This window comes from Myiozetetes cayanensis, unplaced genomic scaffold (genome assembly GCF_022539395.1).
Source record: "Myiozetetes cayanensis isolate MyiCay16 unplaced genomic scaffold, myiCay2020 scf3, whole genome shotgun sequence".
Lineage (NCBI taxonomy): Eukaryota > Metazoa > Chordata > Aves > Passeriformes > Tyrannidae > Myiozetetes > Myiozetetes cayanensis.
In genome coordinates, this window is record NW_026087521.1 from 62,544,302 (window position 1) to 62,569,293 (window position 24,992).

Here is a 24,992-nt window from a genome sequence, read left to right on the forward strand (position 1 = left end):
TCAAAATCTCACACAGTTCCAGAAAGAAAGCTTCCAAAAGGTTCATTACCGATTAAAAATAATTTACACATAAGTTCTGATGTTTTAAATCACCAAGTTACCCAAGCCTGAAAGTATTTGAAACATCTCTTGGGTAAAAAAATTCCTATTTTTAAACACTTCTACCCGCAAGCCATCACATAAAACTTCTACAACAGCAGAAAGGACAGTTATGAAATTTTCCTAAAAAAGCAAGCACAGCCTTCTGGGATGACAGCAAACATGAGAAATGTCAGACTAAACATACATTTTTGAGAGCAGATGTAAGCAACTAAACAGAGCACAGAAGTGCCATCTCATCCTTAAAGAGCATCTGCCCAGTTTTGTTTGGAAACCCCAAGCTAAGCTCTCCATCGCCAGGTTCAGCTCTGCAACCACTACTCCACCTTCTTCCACAAATACACTTCACAGAAGCAGGAGAATAGCTTTGATGTTGACTCTGGATTATCTATTCCTTCCCCTGAGATTATTTCTATTTGTTTTGGTTTTGTGGCTTTTTTGTTTTGTTAGTTTTGGCTGCTGGTTTTGTTTGGTTGGTTTGGTTTTTCCCTTTTGTTTTGTTTGTTTGGTTTTCTCCCCTTACTTCTCCTTGCATTTTAAGATGCATTACCAGCTGCACACCTTATACACTGTGCTGCTGACCACAAGCAGGTGGTAAACCTAAAACTGCCTTGGTTTAATTTGGGTAGAACTGAACAGACATTTATTCGCTCATTTTATTATTTTAAAAGTACCTTCTTACACTTTTTTATCGCTGTTAAAAGAGCATTAGAGGGAGAGATCTGTGTGAAACAGCTGCAATTCTGCCACACCAGATGAAGAAGGGTAATATATCTGAAATGTAAAAACAACTGTACACAGGAGGTGTTCTACACGACCCTACTGATGGGTGTTGCAAAGGAAACAGTCCATGGCAAAATGCCTTTTGGAAAACCTGCTACCAAAATACATCTGATGAAACAAGCTGGTTTGGGATGCATGGTGGAAAATATCTTAGTACTCCCAAAGCCTCATTTCTTATTATGAAGTTTCCAAACCTCTGTAAAAGCTAATTTGGTACATCTTCTGTGTAAGTCATGTTTTTTGAGGAAACAAAACATCCACACTGCCAACAGACTCTTGTGCGTTTGTGAATGGTTCAGTACCTCAGAGTTTTAAAAAGTGATTTACACACTAATTTACCTTGTGTTTTTTAAAATTATCTTTAATATATCACTCCTTAAGAGTGAATTTCAGTCCTTCAGGTTCAGTTCTGGGATAAATTGTTGGATATTAGCTAGTGGTCACCTAAGATTTTCTGTGGTTAATTTTTTGAGGATGTTAAGTGAGAACATTAACAGCAAAAAAATTATGATACCTCATTTTCTGCATGATAAAGAAAATACTTCATCTACTTACCAAGCTCTACAAATTCTAAACAATATTAGAAACCCTCAGAAGTGACAGATGCAATGAAAGAATAAATCTATGTAATTCAAGATCCCAAGATAGCATATTCAGAAAAATCCATGGTGTTCTCTTTACAGAGCTACAGGCAAAGAAGCACATAAAGTCAGCAAGAACATGGCCCAGCCTAAATCATCTACCTTTCTTTCTCATTTCCAGGTCATTTTATCTGCCAACAAAGGTTAAAAGAAGTGAAATTTGACATGGTGTTCCTTGGGACTTTATTTACAGAATAAGGCTTCCTCTAGAGGAAATCATTTTAAGGTAAGTCTTGGAACAGAAGAAAGAAGGAACAGTGACAGTGAACAGGGAAGACTGTTAGAAAAAGGTTCAGGTTTGTTTCACAAACAAAACTTTTTTAACAAAAAGCGATTTTTGAGTGTCAGGGCCATGGAAGGAGTTTCCAAGGCACATCCCTCTCCTATCCAGTGGGGTAGGATACAGAGTTCAACTCTTTTCACAGACATTAATAAGAGAACACCAGAAGCCAGGAGACTAGAGGAGAACCACAGGCACAGAAACAGAGAGAAAATGAGGTGAGGAGTCTCTCCTATCACACATATACTTGGTTTCTCCATCTGAAAACAATGTTTCCTATACTGGTACAGCAAGGAAGTCTGACTTCAAATCGGGTGGGGAAGAGCTCTAGAAATGCACCTCCTTTCATACGTTTTTTTCCCCTCCTCTTCTTAATTCATGAAGCAAACATTTGATTTCTGAAGAGTGTATATGTAGCTCTTAACAGCTTTCCTGATACAGAACCGTGGAGGCTGTTCTAGCAGTGCATCACAAAATGACATTTCTAGTTCACACACCAGCACATGGATTTTACACTGAATGCTGATGGCTCCTTCTCAGAACTGAAGACCTATTTTAGCCTCAAAACTGGGACTGCTGATCACAGTAAAGAAAAATTAAAGGCAATTTCAAAGGCGTAAAGCAATTACCTTCCTCCAAAGAAGGAAATGTCACATATAACAGAACTGGTTTGTGGTTGCAGTTTTGTGAGCTACCCTTTAAGTGTAACTACTCCAGCCAAACGCTGTTTAATTCATAATTAGACTCTCCAAAGTCATCTCCTCTTACAAGCTTTTCGTTGCCAAAGGTGCAGTAGGAAGCATGACAAGCATGCAAGACACAGAACGAGTCCCTAATGTAGACTAATCCAATGTATTTCTGAGAACAGGAAAACACAGCTCAAAACTATGGGTCCAGCTCTGTTTGCCATGGTGAGAACATTACAGAACAGTCTCTTAATGGTCCTAAGGAATGGAGGTCACCTCCTCACATGCAATTCTCCTGAGAAAAGACAACAGTCCAGCTAGAACGTGAGGCAGAGGATTTGGCTACGAGGCTCTGTATTTAACTCATTTTCTGCCTTTGCATCCCACCAAAACACCCCACCATCGCAGCAGATGCTGTACCAAGGAGGGACCAACCCCTGTGAAGACCCTCACGTGTCACACCGTGTCTCCCTGTTCCTGAGCGCTGAGTTGGGCTCACCCATGGGTGTCACTGCCCTGCTTACAGTGTGACAAGGACCTCTGGCCTGCAGCAAGGCACACGAAACCACCTCCCAAATAAACCAAAATCTGCGAAGCTGCAACACCGAGAGCACATCTATCCCAAGTCAGCTTTGCCAAAGCAGTAGAACACTTAGCACAGGAGTCCTCATAGCAGGTTTTCTACAGCAACATGTCCTGCTGTCTGTGCAATGTGTGCCCTACACTCTGAGCAAACCACAACGTAACAGCAAAATAAAAAAAAAAAAAACACAGAAAAAGCCTGAAAAGTAGTACTTTGCAGTAACAGACAGCACGTGCCATGGAGCTCCCCAAACATCTTGTATTTAAGCTCGCCAGATCTATTCATTCCACTTTCCCCCAACTCTGTATCCCCTGCAGCCTCCCTCAGCTGGAACCAGTGGAAGGAGAAGGGGGAGGACAAAGAAAAACTCAGAAACCTGAAGTTTGTTTGGAATTTATTCCCTTGAACATTTCACACAGTTGAACAAAAAATATCTCAATTTCACAGCAACAGGAAAACCACGTGTTACATAATTCAAAGGGACACACCCCCCAAAACAAAAACAGGTTGAAAACAACTGCATAAATCAAAATCTTCAAAGGGACTTCAATGGAGACATGAAGCCTTTCTGAGCACTAATCATCTCACTTGAACTTATCTGTCATCAAGCTTATTTTATGCATGCTCCCTCCTTTTCTTTGAGGGAAACAATCTCAAATGGTCATTACTCAGATTACACTTTCCAAAAAAAAGACATTTTAATTCTGCAATTAAAAAAAAAAAATCCAACTCCTCCACAACAACTTAGTACTATTTTTCTAAGACACAAAAACATTCAACAAATCTCTGAAAGTGCCCAGAAAAATTCATATCACCCTTCAGAATATACACATACAACAAGTATTCCAGTGGCACAAGTCTACAGGTCTGAAAGCTAGAGAGAGAGAGAGAAAGGTGGAATTGGGAGCCCAGTTACTCCCAAGAAAGAGTGTTCTTAGCAGGATCCAGCCATGAGCACAAACTCAGCACATTTGTATTTTGTACATATCCTTCTCAGTCCTCAAAATGTTTTCAAAATGTTTTTCAGGATTTTTCAGTGAAACTCTATCAGATCAGCTGCATACCCCACTCGTAAAAACAAATAACCTTTCCATCATGCCTTTTCCTTTCCAAATTTTCTAGGCTTCAAATTGCTGGGCCTTTAGCATTCTCCTTTCCCTTATGCCAAAGCCATCCAAATCCTGATAAGAACACTGAAAAGGAACACGATGGACTGGGAACAGTCAAGCATTTATCCTAACAGAGATTCCTGGCTTGTTATTGAGCAATGATTCACTGGGCACTGAACCTTGGTTCTAATCAGGCAACCCACACACTCTCTCCTCAGCTTCCAAAAATACAGGGTCTGGTTTTAAGTTTATATTTTAAATGCTCCAGAGAGAAATAAATCTTCCATCAGATCTCTTGGCAGTTGTATGATAACCCATAAAAGGGTTCAGTATCATGTGCCATGTCCTGCAAAACACACCACCAGGGCTCCTCCAAACAGAACAGACAAGATCCAAGGCACACTAGTAGAGGAAATACCTTTCCTCCCAATTTGGTGGTGCATCCTGAAATATGGATGTACTTCTTTCCCCCCCCCCCTTAATTTTTTCCAGGGTGGGAAGGGTATGTTTGTAATGGATGTGTTTGTAAATGTTCAGTGGTTTAAAATGAAGGCACCACAAACAGAATGTAATGTCATAGAATTAGTTTGCTGCTATCTTCTGTAATTTAACGTTTAAAACAGACCAGATTAAAACAAGAACAAACCCCAAATGTGAAGAATAATGAAGTGGCCAAGGAGAGGATTGCATGAAGATGTTTGTTTGCACAGCAAACAGTATTGCTTCGAGCTAAATCATTTTCACAAGTAAGGCGTGTTCAGTGTAAGCAGAACTGTAAAGAGGCAATGCTTATGAACAAGAAGCTTATTGCTAAACAAATATATACAAAATATATTTGTATTTCATTAGATGTAAAAATAGAATTGTGTGCAAATAATATTGGATGCATTCATAAAGATTCCTTTTGTACTTTTGCAAATTTTTACTTTTTGTAAACTAAAAATAATTTACCTCAAGTGATGTGCCATTTAGAGGAAGCAGCCACTCTTTTCTAGCTCTCCAAGTCAGCAACAGAACTTCCTCATATATATTGCTTGCTCTCTACAACAGATTACTTTAAGAGTCTACAGTGAAGGGCTTTGCTCTGAATATTTCTCCCTGAAAACACTTAAGGCACACCCACTTTTTGGACTGCATCACATCCATAGTTTTGTGATGTTAAAGCAGAAGGTCTAGTAACCTCTACTTTGTATTGCACTTTTCAGATTTGCATTCTATGGCTTATATACGGCTTCTTAAATCTTTTGCAGCTCAAGTAACTACAGCAAAGATTTCATGATTTGCCTTCTATTGCTGTACATTTTGAAGTGTTTCCTTAATGAATTTCCTATTGCTGACAGGGACAGAAATGCATTGCTTTCTGAACATGAGCTTGAAATGGGAAACATCTTATGACAAAACATCACTGGCTAAAGTCACCCCAAGGAGCACATCATAAAGCTGAGAGGGGTAAAGACTGTTCCAAGTCCATCTGTCAAGAAAGAGCTGAGAGTTTGGAAATATGTTCTTACAGACCTTTAGAACAAACAGAACAGCATTTGCATCAAAAGCACATAAAAACCATATAAAGTACTGTAAATAATATTAAAAAAAAATCCAAGACACAGCAGTTACAGATTATCAAAGGGAGAGACAGCTGAAAAGCAAAAAGTTGTTTGTTTGTTTTTTTTTCCTCTTGGCAATAGCAGCAGTTTTGGCACAAAGGCAAATGCAGAAGATAGAGCGAAACAGGCAGACAGGGTACAGAGAAAGTTACAGAATCTACATCAAGCATGCCACAGTTCAGCAGGACCAAAAGCACAGTAACAGCCTTCCCCAACTTCCCTTTCCCAGAGAGAACGGCATCCATTGCTCAAAAGCTTGTTGCCACTTCCCAGACTGAAGGAGTAAGAGCCAGTTTGACCATAACCTCCCTGGGAACACCCCTCGGAACCACCACACCAGAAGCCACACAGGCCCTCTGGCAAACCAGACAAAGCCTTCACAAAAAGGGTGATTCTAGTTGACTGCTAAACAAACCTCAACTTGCTCTTCACAAATTGTGCCCTGCAACTAGCTCTGTTACAGTACAAGGAACAGACAAAACACAACAAATGCCACCCAGTGAGGGACTGACATCTTTAGCAAAGTTAACACGTGCCAATCAGGTTAGTAACACAACACAAGAAAGGGCTTGTTGTGACCAATCTCACCTCATCTGACCAAACCTGCTGAATGCTGATTTGTGGTTGAATATATTTCAAGCATTAAGCCACCTAAAAAAGAGGCCAGATTTGGTGGCAAAGGAGGCAGTGAGTGTAGGGAAAGAACCCATGCAATCCATATCCATCTGGGATTCCATGACAATTAAAAAGCGGGCCTTGCATGAGTTACCATAAAGCTCACTGAAACAATCGCTTTTGCTGACTCAGGGCTGAATTTAACTCAGAGGTATAAAAGTTAAAAACAGTTGTTTTTTTGTCTTGTATATTCTATAACTGATGTTACTGCTGCACACTTTCCTTTTGCCTTCTAAGGTATCATCTCCATCAAATATCAAAGCAGTTCAAGTTACACATTTTTCTTCTTTTATGTATTGCTTTTAGAGGCAAGTCACTCTCCACTTCAAAATCTACCTCACAACTGAGGATTGGCTCGGATCTCAAGGTCTGAAACTGTTATTGCCAAATTCCATTTGGTGGCACTTGCCTTAAAGGAGGCAAAATATTTTCAGATATGTGACCTGTACTGGATGAGTCTACCAGACAGGTAAAGTTGGAGCCTTGGAAACAGAGCTCTGGCTCTGCCTCCACCTCAGGCAGGTTTTTGCTTGAGGTATTTGTCTATTCTACAGTGAAAGGATATCTGTAGTCTCTCAAAACAGACAATTTATTAAACTGCAAGAAATCATATACACAAACAGTACAAATTCAGGAGCTACACTGAGATGTAATCTTATAGGCTCCTTTTGATTACTCAGGAATAATGTCCTGTTCTTCCACTGTATTAGCAAGCTTGGTAATTCAAAAAGGTTTGTTCTGTTTCTTCAAACCACACCTAACTGTAAACACATCACAGCTTTCTTGACCTACATACCCAGCAAGAACAGGAGCTAAAGGTGGGTACCTACAGGAAATAACTGTTACACCTGCCTTTAATAACACTGTGACTTGTTTTTATAGTATTTTGCATTTAGCTTCCTCCTGCTTCTTAACCACTGTTAAAGTCAGTAGTTTTAAGATATACTTAAAACCTACTGCACGAATTAAACAAAATCTCAGCCACCAATGGCATTTCCCTAGCACAGCAGAGGCACTGCTCACCTCTTCTACCACTACATGTACTTCTGTCATGCACACACAAGAATGCACCACGATAGGCTGCCTGAAAGATGACCCAGCTTGACCCAGCTAAGCTGAGTGTGTCCTAATGCACTTTGGGCAAAGCTATACACGGTCCAAAAGCTCTAAACATTATGCTACAGTTATACATTGCTTTAAAAAAAAAAAAAATCAGAAAGCAAACAGAAGGAGCCCTAGATTTCAAGTTTTGCTGTTTGGCAATATGGTGTCTGTTCCATCTGACTCCCCTGGAAGTACTACAGTGCTGCTACAGGATTGTGCCACCACTACATAAGGAGAGATGGCAGCATCTGATTTAGGGCTCATTTACATCTCATTTATAGAAGTTTATTGAAAATTATGGTCTATTGTTTGATCTACTTACTGATCACTTAGGTGCTATGCACTGAACATTCCTTCCTAAAAGTAACCAAATTTGATCAGTTGGAAGGACTAAATCAGAGGAAGGAGACTTTCTTCCAGCAGTTGCTTTGATAAGCTAATTATAAATGTAACTAAAATCTCCTCCTTCCAATTCTCATCACCAGTACCTTCACTCCCTAAACCTCTTTATTCTCACATTGGATTCCCTGTGCGTCAATAAATATTTTTCCCATTCATCTTAAAGAATATGTTCCAGCTTAAAAACAAATAAATCTTCACTTTCAGAGATAGTAATTTGAAGTCTATCCAGTTGTACAAAAAATGCTCTAGTTAGCACATCTGTCCACAGAATTTCACAAATGTCATTCTTCTCTACCTTTTCCCTTTTCTCACTTTTGCCATATGGAAATTCCACACACACAAAAGAGGAAACCTTGGAAGTAACTACGCTTTGAGAATCAACTGCACACACTAGGAATAAATTTCTGCCAGATTGCATTCAGTTACAGTCTTAGAAACACTTGTAAGAATAATATAAGTCAAAGAAAAACATGATTTTTATTTGCCTCTGGGTTGTTAAGGTCTTTTCCCAACTGGCACTATGAAAACATTCTTTTCTCAAAGTATTGCTCTAAGTATGTTCTCTCCTAAAAGCAGCAGATTTAGTTTATCCATAGTGTTCTGGAACAAATACTAGAAATCAAATCTCTTCCTTTTTCTGACATCACTAAATGAGCACTCAGGGGCTGGGCAAACGAGCATTTGTAGCACAGACACTTCTCTCATGTTAGAAGGAATTAGAATTTCAAGTTAAAAGGCAAAACTACTTCACAGTAAGACACACGCATTCACCACCCCGTTTCCAAAGCCATGGCCAGGAGCAGCACAGACACTGGCAGTGAGGGAAGAGCACCATGACCTGCCAGCACCATGAAATTCAAGGGGTTTAAGGAATCCAATCCCATTAGCTGTCAGACACCCAGAATTCCAAAGGAGACACAATCCAGAGATAATGGGATCTTTCCCATTCAAGTACCAGATTAATGAAGAGAAGCCCGGGAGAGAAACCACACCCAGAATTCAGGCAAACACAGAAATCCAGTTTGTGAGCTATTCCAGTGCTTCAGGAAAACTTTCAACTTCGCTAACATTTTGCTGCATACATTACAGGGCTCTTCACCTGGGCCCACTCAGAGGAGACTCTCAACTGAGCATCTGTGTTTTCCTGGAATTCTTTTGAATAATGCCCTTGAAAGGACTGAGAACATCTAGGCCCCAAAGCCACAGTGCAAAATAATATATTGAGATTTTCACGTAACACACAAAATTCACATGGCACCGCAAAAAACCACACGAGTTACACAGCTCACAACTGGGTCACATTAATTCTTACTGGTCAGCAGGCTGCCCACAGAATTCCCCTAGGATCTGCATGAGAACTTCTGACTGGACATAGAGAAAGGGAACCCCAAAAGCCACCAGCTGACACATGAAAAATGAGTCCAGAGGGTTCTGGGCTACCTGGTGCCCAATCGAGGAGACCGTGCTTTGCAGGCGCTGGCTCGCCAGCCTCACTCTGCCCAAGAGGCCGAGCGAGTCCTGCACCACCCTGCTAAAGAAGGAAGCGGAGCTACCTGGGGCCCTCTCTGCTGAGGCGGGGATGGCGTTTGCCCGTCCGTTTCCATCACTTGCCATGGCGTCCTGCAGGGGTCCCTTGTTGTCCTGGAAGAACGTGGGGGAAGTTAAATTCATAATTAGAATGGGAAACGTTACATGTACCGAACATGCTGCACTAGGAAAGCATCCCATTCACAATTCAGACACCCCAAGTAACCGTTGCATAAGGCAAGGTCTGAACCAAGTGTGTTTTTTCTCAATTTATGGCTTAACAAAGTTCTAAAAAACAAGCTGGATATCCAAGAAAGTCAAAGCAGTAAGATCCCTGAAGTCGCCTCATCTGGGAAATGAAACAAGTACCGGTTTTAGTCTTTATTTTTGGCAGGAGGTATGGCACATATGTTGGGATAGCTCCAGGCAAAAAGACAGGCACCAGCACTACTATGAAGGAAAATGTAATTTAAAGGAGAAGGTCAGTTTGCAGCACACAAACTAAACAGAACTTAAGAGACCAGCGTGTAGTTTGCTCAGTGTAAAATGCTGAAAAGGGGTTCAAGGAGAAAAATTAAGTGCCTTGGATTGCAATGATAAAAGTGGAGAGACTTTTCTGTATTACATGGTGCATCTTCATCCCACATTTAAAACACAAATGCTTCCACTACGATAGTATAGGAAAAGGGATATCCTTTCTTTTCACGCACAATCCCATGAACACACAGAAAACCTTCAGAAATGAAGGTAGGTGATCTTCATAGCCTATGCAAGTGGGGTAGAACTTTATGTTTCAAAGGAAAGGCAAACAACTTGTTTTGTCTTTAGAAACACCATGGAGAAACAAAGCAACACCAGAACTGGTAACATTATTCATATAGTCCCCGTACTGACTGAGTAAAAATTTCAGCTGATAAGAAAACAAATCAAAATTCTGTTTTGAATGGGGTAGTACATAATTTTATAATAAGTACCATGAAAAAAGAAGCAGCAAGCAAAGGAACTGCTCTTAAATAATATTTGGAGAACTCCAAGCTTTCATGATATAAAAAAAGCAACTAAATGCACTCTGAATTTTTCCACTTAAAAAAAACAAAAAAAACACATCATATGTACTTTCTCAATATTAAAAATCAGTATCTATTAACACGACACGTTAAACGAAAATAATGAGTTACCTTTCCTGACAGAGGACCCACTGCTGGCCTCTTCCTTTGAGCATAACCAGAGAGTCGGTAACAGTAGTGAGGCTTACAGTAGAATTTACCTGCAGATAAAACACAAATGATGGTCAGCAACGAGAACACAGGAGTTTAGCACAATATAAATGTCCACCTCACTGCAACTTATTTTCTGCTGCCATTCCCGCTGCTCCCTTCAGCTTCTTCACTGCACAAGGGAGGCAAACACTATCTGAAGTTTTAACTCCAGCCCTCCTCTCTCCCCCTCGTAACTAGCCTCCTTTCCATTGGGTGCCTGACAGCCATTTAGTTTAAAATCCTATCAAACACCAAAGCAAAGCTGTGAGGCTTGTGTGGTATCACATGCTAACAATGCGGCAGTGTGTGAGGAACAAAGAAATCATCACATGAAAAGCTGGCAGAAGCACTTTTGGAAAAAGCAAGAATGAATACAACCAGCAGAGGAAAGTGGGAGAGGACAGTGTTAACTCCCAAAGAACCATTTCTCAAAGTGCACAGTGTCTACTGGTAGAAGGGACAACCAAACAATGTTTCATTTTCACAAAAAAGACCTTTTGTGATACTAGATATTTAGTAACACCCCAGAAGTCTAGATGAGTTTTTCACTGGTATCTGAGCACTGTCAGGAAGACAAAGCAGCACTAGTAACACCATAATACAAATAACAGCAGCAAATGGATGCCACGTAATTATCTTCCACTGTACCTTTGCCAGTGTATCATGCTTGGAATATGCAGCCCATAGCATCCCCTATTGCTATCCCATTCCTAGAGCTTTGCTAATGCATTCCCAACATATATTCTGACCTCTGCCTTTTTCTCTGGGCTGGTATTTGCACTGTCCTTTGTTTTATGCAGGAAAAGTGACAAATATTATCTATTGAAAAGTCTTAACTTAAATGAGCATTTTTTAGTATTTACGCTTCCCAAAACCCACTCCAAGATTGTCTGAAATGCGCAACAACAGAAAAGCTCTTAGATAAAAATTCCCAGACTTTGAAGCCTACAACCAGACACTGACTGCAGAACACTGCAGAATGCTTATCACTCCCAACAGCTACATGAACAGCAACAATGTGTGTATAGCTTTGTTGTTTTTTTTCTCCCAAAGAAAACTCAGTCTGAAACATAAGCTGAATGTTCACAATGATGAGATACCACATATTTCTGTTTGGCCATATCCGCTTGATATACACACACAACTGTTAGGCATGGAATATCATTTCAGAATCAATGCTATCAGTGTGCTGAAACTCCCAAGCTTTGTGTTTGCTTCACTGAGAACTATCTGGTTGTAACTGCATACACAAGTTTGCTTGCAGACGGAATCACTAAATCTGGTGGTAAAAACTGTTTCAGCCCATACAGCTGACAGAGGAGCTCAGTCTGTTACTGCTTAACATATAGTCAGGTTTTCAGTTACTTGTGAATGCCCAGAACAACAGCAGTGCTCAAAAAAAATGCTTTTTCCCAACTTTGATTACTGGCAAAGATGTTGCTTTTACGTGCTGGTTTCAAAATGACCACTGGCCCCTTTAAACTCGCATGCCAAGTCTGTTGACCTTCTGAACGAGAAATAAAGGGTTTTCTATTCCTTACTGGGAGTCTGGTTTGATGATTCTAAGTTTCCTCAACTTTGCACAACCGAGCAAGTCCACTACTTAAAGTCATTATATAATGCATCATGAATACATAATTCTGGTTCTTTTTGCCCATTAAGCTCAGATGGTGTTTCCATGGTCATTACTCCACCCAGTATATGCAAAAAGATTCTTCCTAGTTACATGCAGTAGATACCTATCAATTTTATAACACTTCCATCTGCAGTGGAATATTCTGGAGTTTCATCCTGTGGCATATCAGTTTATAATTTCATCTTTGCCAAAGTGCAGGGAAGATTACTGGTACCATTTTTTTCCTGTTACCTTTGTTTTCTACACCATCATGTTCCAAGTAGAATCCTTTGCACCTAACCTGTCACATGGTTTTACAACATTTTGCACATACTTTCCTATTGAGATAGGATTAAAGATAGGCAGCTGTGGAAGAAAACAAAGGCATACTTGCTGATATAAATCAACATTTATCTGAAATACTTTTTCGTATTTTTTCCTCAGAAAGTGTGATGTTTTTATCAGTCACTGTTCAAGCAGAGATTGCAATATATTGCTACTCTTAGAAGGAGATTACATTTCACAAGTGATGGGTGATTTCAAATTATTACTTTCAAAGTGCACATTTTGTTGATAAATTGAGTTTCATCTGCTGCCACATTATCTGGTTTCTCAGACCTGCAGAGTATATCTGAACCTTCCCTTAATTCTTAGCATGTTAGATTCTGTTAACTGAGTCATCAGCAAGTTTTGTAATCATATTCCTTCCTCCTTAGTCTATCAGATATAGAAAATGAGTCATTACTGAATCTTCAGTAACTACTTCAACACCACTCTCTCTAACATTGACTCACCTCTGTATAACTTTGATGCTCCATTTTTCACTATATAGACAGAACTTATTATCATAGTCCCTGATTATAAAGTTCCTTTTTTAGTACATCTAAAATAAACCTATGGAGTTGGAGAGTTGTGATGCCTTCAAGAAGAACAAGCTGACTGCATTTCTCTCCATCTTGGTATTTTCTCTTAAGTGCTATTAAACACTAAGGGGTTTTATTTAAAAACTGTCAAATGAGAGTAAAGGGTCTAGCTTTCAAACTCAGCCTTCTTAAAGCCTCCAGCTACTATTTGATTCTTTGCATTCTAGCAGCTGTTATTAAGTTCAGTTAATTCCTACGAGCTCTGTTATTTTGCTGTCAGCATGACCTGACCACAGGAAATCCATAAAGCTTCAACAGTCGGAGTGACGGCAGTTACTCTCTTCCCTAACTCACCAAATAACTTTTAAGCAAAAAAAAGAGAGCTGCAATCCAGGACAGTTAAGAGAACTGTGGCAGAAAGGCAACTTCTCTTACCATCTTCGATGTCGTAGGCGTAGGACGACAAGCGCAGGGTGGTCGCGCAGTACTCGCACTTGAAGCAGCTGCGGTGGAAGAACTTGCCCTCGGCACTGAGCCTCTCCATCACATAGACCCGCTTGCGGCAGAAGTAACAGACGTCGCTGCCTCCCAGGTTCTGGGGGAACTCCTTTTTGAGGGAGCCCTAGACAGAAACAGGGATGGCTAAATCCACGTGTGTCCAGCCTCACCGAGATCACGCCTTCCCATCTTCTCTTTGTTCATGTGGATACAGGAGCACTTGGGTGCTGCAGTTGTTTCACACGTGGAGGCTGCAGTTCTTGGACATAATTCACAGTTTTAACCAGGACACCAAAAACTAACCTTATTGTCCAGGAAAAAGGGTCCTAGGATGCCATGCCTACACGTATCAGGAGTAAAATAAGCTCTGGGTAGATGAGTGGACACCGGTATGATTAATGATGACCTTGAAATAAATCACTTTAGGAGGCATATGATGGAAAGACAAAACCATCAGAAAACCTTCAAACCAGCAATTCTTGGACCTACATTATCAAAAGCAGTATCTCCTCCAGAATGCAGCAGAAGTAAGCAAAAGTATTACGGACAGTTTCTCAACTAATTATGCCCAATCCTTGGATGCTGAGATTAGATTAAAATATTTGGCAAAGAAAATGAGGACAAGAGTGAGAGGGTGAATGGAGAAAGGGAAACAAAGTCTTTCACAAAGCTATGACAGATTCCATCAGTGGTGTAACAACTGGACACTCACAATACTTCATATCTACAGGACAACTAATCACAAACACGCATCACCTTCAGCACATGGTCTTACCAGTTCCTTCTTGTCTAGAAGGGTTTTGGGCTGCTCTTTCCTTTGAAGCTGATTGGCTATCTGCTCAGCCAATGAGCTCACTCCGCCTGTGTACATCTTTATGTACTTCTACCAGATGGGTTGGATAAAACCATAGTGAAGTGGGAAAAGAAAAAAGAAATCAAATTAAAAAAAAATAACTAAAATGATGATAGGTTAGGTGGTGAAAAGGTGCAGAGAGGTCAAATCATGCCAAGACAGTGGACAATATGAAGTGACAAGTAGTAATAGCAAAGCCAGTGTCATCAGAAACCACCAGTCCAGTCCAGGATCACCTGTAAGAACGGACAGGGAGACCCGCATGTTGCAATGTCTAAGTGTTCCAGAAATACTATGATGATGAAGGGAGCAGGTCCTGTTTTCACTTGTAGGGCATTTTGCTCCCAGAAACCTGAGAACAGACACTCCTAAAAGATGAGACTAAATATAGGTTAAGATTTTAGGTTCTAGGTAAAACTGGCATCAGAAACAAAGATCTTTTAGAAAACGTGTCACACTGATTGCAGCAGTGTATTTATATGCTTAGCAACTGGGAAGAATTCATTTACAGAGCATTCACAGAGCAGGGAGAAGTCCTTAACTAAGGAACTCACAGGGATTCAAAACCTTTAATTCTTCCAATGCTAAAAATACACAGAGGTTTTTACGGAAAAAGATGGAAGAGCCTCATCCAGTGCATTAAAGCCATACCTGTATACATCTGGAACACGTACTTGTTCACGGCTTTATGACTTGGCTTTTCTCCATCATGGGTACTGACTGACTGCGTAACTTTGGATACCTAAACCCCTCCAGTATTCCCAGGAATCTGGGCAAGTTGGCTGTTACCTTAGATGGTACAAAATGAGTGTCTGCAAGCCAAGTTCAATCACTGCAGGAGCGGAGGAAGTGTTTTTCACAGGAAACACAACCGTTGGCAATAATGACACGGTTAAGAAAATGATGTGGTTACGTCCATGTTATCTCAGTCACACTGCAAACGCCACGCATTTCACTCGGAGCAGCAAGGAGCACGCCAAGCAACTTTCCTTTTCCAGACTAGGAAACGTTGTGAATGTTTCCAGCTGGAGACTCAGCTAACACAGGATCAGAGAGACACTCCAGCTTCCAGCAAGTGTAAAATACCAAGGATAATAAAAGGTGTATAGTTGTATCTCGAACCCCCCTTTACTTGTATAGCACAACTTGCTTGAAGCACACTAGTTATTTCCCACAACTAATAGCCAATTTAATAGGTGTGGTTATTAGCCTTTCAGGAATGTTTAAGACCTTCACACGTTCAGACATGAGAACAGCAGGAAGCATCACAAATACAGAATCTTGCCATGCAATGGGTATTTCTTTGGGGAAAGAGACTTGGAAAATGGAGTGCTCAGCCAGAGATTACTTCTGCTGTACCTACAGTTCTAATTCCTTAAGCTCTTTGTCACTGAGGGTTTATTTCTACCCAGAAAGAACTTGTACCTGTCTACTGATTCCATTCCAAAATGCAGAGCACTTGCAGTATTTCTATATGTAAGAAATAAGTTATTTGTCTTTCAAAACTTTCCAGGTTTCCTCAGCCAGAGTGTGCACACATAAACGCAGAGTTTCCTTTCCATGATAAATACTGTATCTTGTCAAGTACTGCATTTAAAATGGTGCTCACTTGTAATATTTCCTTCAGCATTGATCTTTAACTGGCAATCGCAGTAAATCTGACCAAGAGTTTTCATTTTCTTCTAAAGGACTAGAAACCTTTGAGGTTCTTTAACTTTTCTTAAAAGTCAGATCAAGCATTTCCATGGGAAAAATGTTTTTAGCTGAAACAGGTTTCTTCTTATCAAGTTTTGATCTGAAACCTTCATTCAATCTTAAATGCAGATCCTTCAGAATCTTGAAGTTACTACCACCACGCATGAGGTGCTGTGCTTACAAAGTGAATATCTTAATATTCACTCCCAATATCTTGGACTATCTGGAGTGAGAAAGTTAGTTGCTGAGTTTTTCATTTGGGGTTGTGTGTTTCTGATTAATTTTGCTCTTTTTTTCTTACATATTATACCTGGCCTAATAATAGGTCTTAAATGAAGCATTTTATCTTTCTTCCCATGGTCGAAAGCCTTCAAGATAGACAACATTCTGCAGCATTTTCAAGAGCAGGTAAAGAACCCACTCCAGCTTAGGTCAAGTCAAGTTCCTGCTGTTCATGTATGATAACTGCAACTAGTTCAAATTCTCAGTGGGTTTTCAGAAAACCAAAGCACTTTTTATTTCACACTGTCCATTAAACATATATCCACAAACACATTCTGCCGTTTGGCCCAAAACCTCAACAAAAGCAGCAAGCAAAACCAGAAAGCTTTACTGCCAAGCCAGAGGAGCTCAAAAAACCCTGGTTTGAGAGCGAGACGTACCAAAAGCTTTTTTTCATTTACACCAAATGTTAAACATATTTAGCTTCAAAAACTGCTGTATGGCTGACAAGAACCGAGCTGCGCCAGGCACAGCCTGCCTGTGGGTTCTCGTGTGTGCATGGCTATGCACAGGTATCGTGTTCTGCAGGTGAAGCATTGCAAGCCTGGCCATCTCTCATGGTGTGTCCTTGGCAAGCAAACACAGCTGGATGCACCTGGCAAGGCTCAGGCCAAGGCTACCTGTCGGAGGGAGTCGGATGAAGGTGAGGAAGGGCGATTGGAAGAGCGGAGGCTAAGGGAGAGCTCCCACTGGTCAACAAAGAATCGGCGAGACGGTTCAGTCTCAGGCTAAAAAATAAAATGAAAGTCAAAACAATCACACATGGCTACAGAGGGAAGAGAAGAGAAAATAATAAAAAAACCACTCATGCCTTTCTGGCCACCATCAAGAACAACTTCTTAAAGACTCTTGTAGAAAAATATCCAGTGTATCTTCACTTTCTCCCTAGTGAGGCAGAGTAAGTCATTCTTAATTTGCTTTTTATTACATTTTAAGTTATTTAGGACCATTTGGAAGCAGTTACCTACTTCCACAGATGTCCAATCTCCTGTTACCCAACCAACTAAGCCACTGGCAAAGATTCCAAATCAATTTCCTCTGCTCCTTCTGTATCTCCCATCGTTCTCTATTACTGGCCCAAGGCGCCAAGATCATCTTTCAGGCCATGTGAGACCTCTTCTATATTTTAACTATATAAACCAAAAGCCTGCTCTCCTGGGGGGTGGAATAGAAAGAAATTAGTTTGCATGTATTTCCTGTAATTAGCAGCAAATTTCCAACCTTAAATCTACTGTAAGCAGATTAGAAAAATCATACAAAAAAAGAATGAATCAATACAAAATAATCTGCTGCTCTTGTTTATCAAATGGCAAAGAATAAATCACCATCTGAGAATGTGCATCCTTCTGAAACTGGTTCTTCCCAGAAGAACCCAAAATTTGGTCTTTCAGTATACCCTTGTCATTATCTCTATGGATTATTATGCCCCTCTCACAAGAAATATGTCACATATACAGGAAAAAAACAAAAGTTGGAAGTATCAGGCAAACAGCAGTACTGGTAGAAACCATACATTTCTAAAAATTATAGTCTGGAAATAAAAAGTACGCAAATTTCAAATAATTTACTCTCTTTGAAAACAAAGTTATGGTTTTAGTAATAAAAAGGAAAAATAAATGTCATGTAACTGCATGACCCATGAAAATAGCTACTTCTAGCCACTTAAGATAGGCTAACCTCAAGATTAAATTTACTGGACAAAATGCAAAAGAGCTTGGCTTTCACAGGTTCCCCAATTTAAAGAACTATAATTGTTAATACACAAATTTTCCGTACTTAAGTTCATCAACATTTAATCAAATTTCTTCTCGGAAAATGTCTTACTTTTCTAAGCTGTCTTTGTCTTACCAAACTATTTTTCTTGTTTTCTTCCCTTAAATCCCACATCATAATCCATCATTGCTTGCAGTGTTCCAACATCTGTTTCCTCTTTTTCTTCTCTGCCCTACCCACTTTATGCTTTCCTCTACTTTGTGTTCTCTGTCTCCCCTCCATTTTCTCTCCTTTTCAATTCTGCACCACACAGACACTAGACAATCTCAAAAATAATTTCTACCTTTGCACTGCAGTGCTGTTCATCTTTTGCACCCTCGAGAGGAGCTTAAAATTGCCAGAGAGTAACACAAAAGGTAGAAGTAAGATGTTTTGGTCTAGATCTTCGTTTCTGCATCATCATTTCAACCGCGTAAGAAAATGCACACGAGCATTGTGGATCACGCCTGAGATCTTCAGTTGTGTCACTCATTAAGAAATAGGTGTCACTGTGTTTAAACTAGGTTTCTTATTCAGTCTTTCATAGCTTATTCTATGTCCTCAAATCATAAATCTAGCCAAAGGTTCACTGTTCCTTCCTAGAGAACAGCTTCACTGGCTTTAATCGTCAGTAAAGATGGTACACCCCCCACCCCCCAAAAAAAAAAAAAGCAATGAAAAGTGACTTAGAGGCTATAAATTTCCTTTCAGTACGGTTTGGAAAAAGTTATGCCTACCAGCAAACATTCTGGGACTATTTATGCTCCAACTCATGAAGACAGCTTGATTTTAGATTTGATTAATTCAAAACAACAAGTCATGAAAAATTAAAAAAAAAATCTTTTGTAGATGGTGTTTTCCAAAAGCAATCTGCAGTTTGCCAAATAATGCTGAAGGTAACTGAAAACAGAGATAGGGAAAGCAACTAAAGAACCCCAGTTCAAACTGGCATGCTCCCACATCCCAAAGACAACACACTGGAGAGAAAATTAAGCACAAACCCAAAACAAAACAGAAGAGTACACTGGAATCAAAGAAAACCCCCACAAGCTGCCAACTCTACCATTGGAAATAACTGTGCAGGAAGTATGGACACAAAACTAGTACTTCAGAGCCAGGAATAATGCTTGGAAAATGTGAATGTTCTTGCTTCCAGAAGCAAGTAAATCTGTGAGCAACTGACTGGTAAACGACCACTGTGAGATGATTTGATGTGGAGCCCAGCTGGTTTTCAGCATCTACATGCTGAAGTCTAGAGGCTGCTTTTTACTTTATTTTTCATACTGTGTTTTGAGGAACAGAAACACTGTCACTCACCAAGCAAGGAGAGAGCTAAGAACTGGCAAGTCAGGTGAAAGCACTACACAAAATAGACTCGACCGTCGTTTTAACCACATGAAGTGTGTAGAGCAGTGGTCATTGTATTATGGTGAGTTTTTCTCTGTGACCCCACATTTCACCTGTACCCAGAATCCCGCACTGACACAGGACACCAGATAGGCAGGGCTGTCGTCACCTGATGCCTCACTGCACGTCTGGACTCCAGGAGGGCAGCCAGCTGACATGCCCTTTGCTCAACATTCTCAGGCACTTGGTTGCCAGAAAATAAACGAGGAGATCTCTGTGAGACGAGGAAGGAGGGAGGAAGTAAACAAACCAGCAAAAGAAAGCCCCAAAAGGAAGTGACACCAAAATGCCAGCCAAAAGGTATGACATTCACATGCAGAACAGCAAGAGGAGCTCTCATGTGAAGATTTGTTCCCAGTGTCCACTGTCCTAATGAAGTGCTACAGTTTGACCATCAAGGGCAAGAAAAACCAGCAGATTTAGTTGTTATTCACAACCCTCCCACTAGGACCTGCTGCAGCCAAAACCAAACAAGTGCATAGCCTCTCTCTCTGGCATTACCATCAAAATATAACTTAAAAATGTGGTTTTATCATGCACAGAGGAGCTTATTTGTCAGTTTATTTCCCCATAGTTCTCCATTCTCAAGGATCTCCTTTAAATATCTAAACTTGTACTTATTTGTTTCTCAGACTTTGTGCACAGTCACATATTTTTAGGGTAATGTCCTTCAGTTCTCATAAAGAATGAATTAATTTCCTAAAGATGGTGGTATATGCAAAGTTAATGCTCTACATGTTAAAGAGAGGATGTTTTAATGAGCCTGGCTTGTTGAAGCTAAGAACAGCAAAACCAAATACTCACAGAAGCTGCCAGTTTTACTTATGCAACTTCACTGTCCTACTTGTTCTTACTGCACTACCATGACAACACACCCCAGGCACAGTATTTGACACCTCTGCTATTCTGGCCTTTCATATCAATCTTCCTAAACTGTTGCGTGGTGCACTTGGTGACATGGAAAAAAGACCTGGCTTGTGGCCTGCTGTACAACGCAGGAGTATCACTTGCAGTATCACACAGAGTTCAGCTAATTTGTCTGTAGAGTACAAAAGCAAGTGGACCAGGAGCTACAAACACGTGCATCAAGAAACCTCAGGTCTGATCTGCCAAGAATGCCAGGGTACTGCTCTATGTTGTTTATTGTCTTCTAATGCACAACAGAAAATTGGGTTCACACCCAGTTTACGAGAAACACTTTTCCCATTCAGATGCGTTAATAATACTCTCTACTTTCAAGCTGCTTTCAGTTCCACCTACTCCTTCCTACTAGATCATTTTCAATAAAACTAGGGCCTATTATAAAGCTGTGGGCTTCTGTGTCACTGCAGACACGCGTATTCATTTTCTACTGCCTGTCAGAAAACATTCGGCCCACAAGAGGCTTTTGTTAGAACACATTCTGAAAGTTGCAACGGTTTTATTGCTGGCTACCACTTATGACTTAATTCATTCAAAGCCTTTACTGGAATGTCAATTAATTTGTCAATATGAATTCAAATCAAGCGATCCTTTTGAGTGCTCATCTTTTCTTTTCCCATGCTTCCGTATAATACTGAGCCATTCAGACAGACTGTTGAATATTTCATTGTTAAGAAGGCTTCAAAGTCTCTATACTAAATAATGCCTCATCATTTTTCCTTTTACTTTGGCCTGTAGGAGGCAAGATGGAATGCCAGTTGTTTAACCATCCAGAAAGCAAGCAGTGAAAACAATGCAACCATGTTCGCATGAATTAGCACAAAACATAACTCTTCTTGTTCTGCTACAGCCACAGCATACTCCACTACAGAGGTGTAAGAGGAAGAGGAGAATGAGAAGAGCTTAAGTGCTAGATCCAAGGCAAAATAAAAGCATATAGCACACTGCTGATGAACGCTTGTTATGCATTTACGTGGGTATCACACAGAAAGGATCACTCCTGATTGACTCTCGGCAGTTCCAGCGTGTTAACAGCAGCGTTAGGATACGTGTGTTTCACTACCCAGTTTATTTGCTCCCTGTATTGCACACATCCACCACAGCTTTGTGTCATCATTGCACACATCCACCACAGCTTTGTGTCATCAGTGCCCATGCCATTTGTTCATGCTCTTTACCCTTTCCTGTCTGGGACTCTGCTCCCCGGGATAGCCGGCACCAGGTTCCCTGAATCTCTGCAGGCAACAAATTAGGAGCTTAAAAACAATCACAGACCAACTTCCTAATCAAAACACACTTCATCCGATTTTTTTCTTTAAGATGCAGGTAGAAGAGAGGCCATAACAATAGCAGAACAGTTCATTAAGTATATTCTAAACCTGGCAATAACAAGTTGGCTCCTGTAAAGAAATTTTTTTTAAAAGTATATATTCATATGAGTTCAGTAAACAACAATACAGAAACACAATGTAATGAAATTAGTACAATAAAGAATGAAAGATGCTCAATATAACTCATACTGTGAAGTTAGTTCAAAGGAAGGAAATGAAGAGTTTAAAAGAAGTGGCAGAATGAATGCATTGGAAGTGCAGAGGTACAGGTTTTAAAAGACATCAGCGTAACAAGGACACAGATCTGTCTGACTTGCTATGAGGCTTGAGCCAAGATAATTTCAGGAAAAGAAATCATTCCTAAGGAAAAAAGAATGTCTCCAAAAGCAGACTACTCAACTGCATCTAACAGATCAGTTCTGTAGCACAGAGGGCAAAAATTCCTCAGAGTTAAAAGAAGGAAGACTGATTTTTCTTTTAATTATTTCTTTGAGCAGGCAAAAAAAAACTTCTACAGGACACAACACAGAAAATGACAAAAGCACAGCTGAACCCAGCAGTAGTTGGCTCTCATGACTGAACTAGGCAACCAAAAAGACACAGGACAAACAAATGCTTGGAGAGGCGAGGGAAGGAAAATACAGAGCTCCTGGATCCTTAGTGACTGAAAGTAAATTTCTCTATACAGAAAATGAATCCCATGCTATAGATTAGAAAACAAAACTCAGCATTTAACTGCCTTTGTTTCTCTATCTGTAAGCTGGGGGAAAACCTTTCTTCTTTCATAAAATATATCCCACAAAGCTCTCAAAGGATTTTGACAAGAGGAAGGCAGCCAGCTATGGACACCATCTGATGTTACTCTCCAGTTGAAATGCAGGTTTTGCTCACGAAAGGGGATTTCCCCACCCATTCTACCTAGATACCCATGCCCATATCCTTCCTTGCACCATACACTGTCCACAGTGTGGCAGAAAACCTTTTTGTTAGGACAGGTTCCAATGGGATCAGTAAGCAGACCTGACCTATTGTGCAGGTGCAGATCACAGAGGCAGCAAAGAACGTGTGTTCTGGAGGCTGACAACAATTAGACCAGATAAAGAGCAACATGTAATTACTCTGAGAAATCACAGCAATAAGGCAAGTCAAAGTTTATGTCAAAGAATGAAACTTGCCTTTACAGAGTTAATGGGCATACAAATGTTCAGGAAAGAAACATACTCCATCTGTGGGAGAATTCATTTGTACAATCCTTATATGAAGTAATGGAACTTCAACTGCCTTTTTATGACCTCAATATTAGTTCAGAATTGATCAGAAAGGAGTGGATTTTATTATGGCAGTAGGAAAACGAAACAAAAAGGGATACCACTCAAAGAAGCACAATGACAACATACAACAAGACACAAATATTGAAGGATTTCAGGTAATATTTAAGTAGGGCAACAAATACCTGTGCACAAATATGTGGATGCATGTTTATGCACTGTGTTCAAAACAGCTATCATTGCTCCAGGTTCCAAGTCAGACAGACTGAACACAAACTCTTGTGAGACAACAGTCTGAGTGTGGGGGAAATAAAAGGACCACAGTGGACACGTGCAGGCCACTACAACATCCCAAAAGTTTTGTGGATACAAGGGCAAATTTTCAGCTGAAAATTTAAACGAAGAGTGGAGATGGAGCAAAGTTTCATTTTCTTTCCCTGCATTACTTTAAAGATTTATTTTCTACTTTGCTGTATTTCAACACTAAGAAAGGTTACTGTCATTAAAAATTGGCCTACAGCAAAATCTGAGTCTCCACTGGAGCCTCTCCATGCTTTCAGTGAGATAATGCTGCCCTGTGTTCCTAACCAAAGAGGCTGAGAAAGCTCTACCAACATCTGAAAAAAAGAAAACTGGAAATCTATTTGTAAATGAGGTATCTGGTAACTGATCTAGTCACCTGTACAAGCAGCAATGAAGAGAAAGGGACAGAGCATGCAGAGGGAATCACCTGCTGCCTGGGATACGGTGGAGAGGAGGATGGAGTGGAAGAGAGCATGATCACTTTTTTGGGGCAGGTCCGAGAACGTTCCTTATGCCTCATCTTTTTTTAAAACAGAAAAAGAAAAAAAAAATTCATAATAATGGTAGAAAGGAGATAACATTACCTCTGGTTTGGTGAGACAGGCCAGAATGCATGAACTGAGTGACTGTGACCCTAAGCTCACACCTCTCACGAATGACCAAAAGTCACTGTTTATCTGAGGCTGAGAGCGCCAAGTTTTTTATCCAGAGCCACATGATCACAGTCAAACACAGACTTATATCAATCAATTAAACCAACAGCTTCTGACTCAAGGTCTTACAACCAGTGAAAGGCAAAACTTGGAACTCTCCACAGTACAGCTGGACTGCTCTCTTTGCTTCATGAAAAATTACTTATTGCTGTGCCTTGCAATGTTTAAAAATACCCACCCCGTTGACCTAAATACTCTTGCTTGCCGTTCATCAGTAATACAATTCAAGTCACAGCGTTCTGTCCTCGGCTTCAGATCCCTCTTCTTAAACTTAACAGATATTAAACCATCTCTAAACCATTTTTAAAGTTAAGTTGTACTACATTCTAGCAGAACAGAAATACAGTTGGTTTGCAGCCAAAATGTAGCTGTATCTAATAGTCTGAATATTACACAATTGCACATACAAGTCCTCAATTTCATGCCCTTCTAGTGCTGTCCCTCCTTACTATGTACAGTCTTTTCTCCACACTTCTTGTTTATTAATGTATCTTCTGCCTGATATTTCCTTTTCTTCTGAGTTCTCACCAGAGCATATCTGGAAATGGTTGCACTCTGAAAAACTAAACATTGTGTCCCCAAAGCCACAGTTAGATGAGCCTCCAAAGAAACTGCACGCGGTTTAAAGGAATTACAGATGTTCATCACTGCCCTTGCAGCTGAGCTGGCACTAACATCTGTTTGGGTGTTCTCTTCCCTTTCAGCAAAAAAAGTAAATAAATAATCAGCTCTTCTATTT

At 40.2% G+C, this 24,992-nt stretch overlaps 1 protein-coding gene across 19 annotated transcripts in view; it reads right to left on the reverse strand.

Moving 5' to 3' along the window:
- MICAL3 (microtubule associated monooxygenase, calponin and LIM domain containing 3) overlaps positions 1-24,992 on the reverse strand; it is a 180,486-nt gene that overhangs the window by 60,294 nt on the left and 95,200 nt on the right. For 14 of the 19 annotated variants that reach the window (XM_050325242.1, XM_050325256.1, XM_050325253.1 and 11 more), the window contains exons 18-21: positions 14,504-14,611; positions 13,666-13,852; positions 10,672-10,760; positions 9,520-9,607 (exon numbers count right to left, since the gene is read on the reverse strand). In XM_050325242.1, the coding sequence (XP_050181199.1) occupies positions 9,520-9,607; positions 10,672-10,760; positions 13,666-13,852; positions 14,504-14,611 (472 nt within the window). Of the gene's footprint in view, positions 1-9,519; positions 9,608-10,671; positions 10,761-13,665; positions 13,853-14,503; positions 14,612-17,178; positions 17,287-19,826; positions 19,932-21,816; positions 21,874-23,967; positions 24,061-24,992 lie in introns of all 19 variants that reach the window. The other 5 variants (XM_050325260.1, XM_050325255.1, XM_050325252.1 and 2 more) reach the window with 2 other exon arrangements.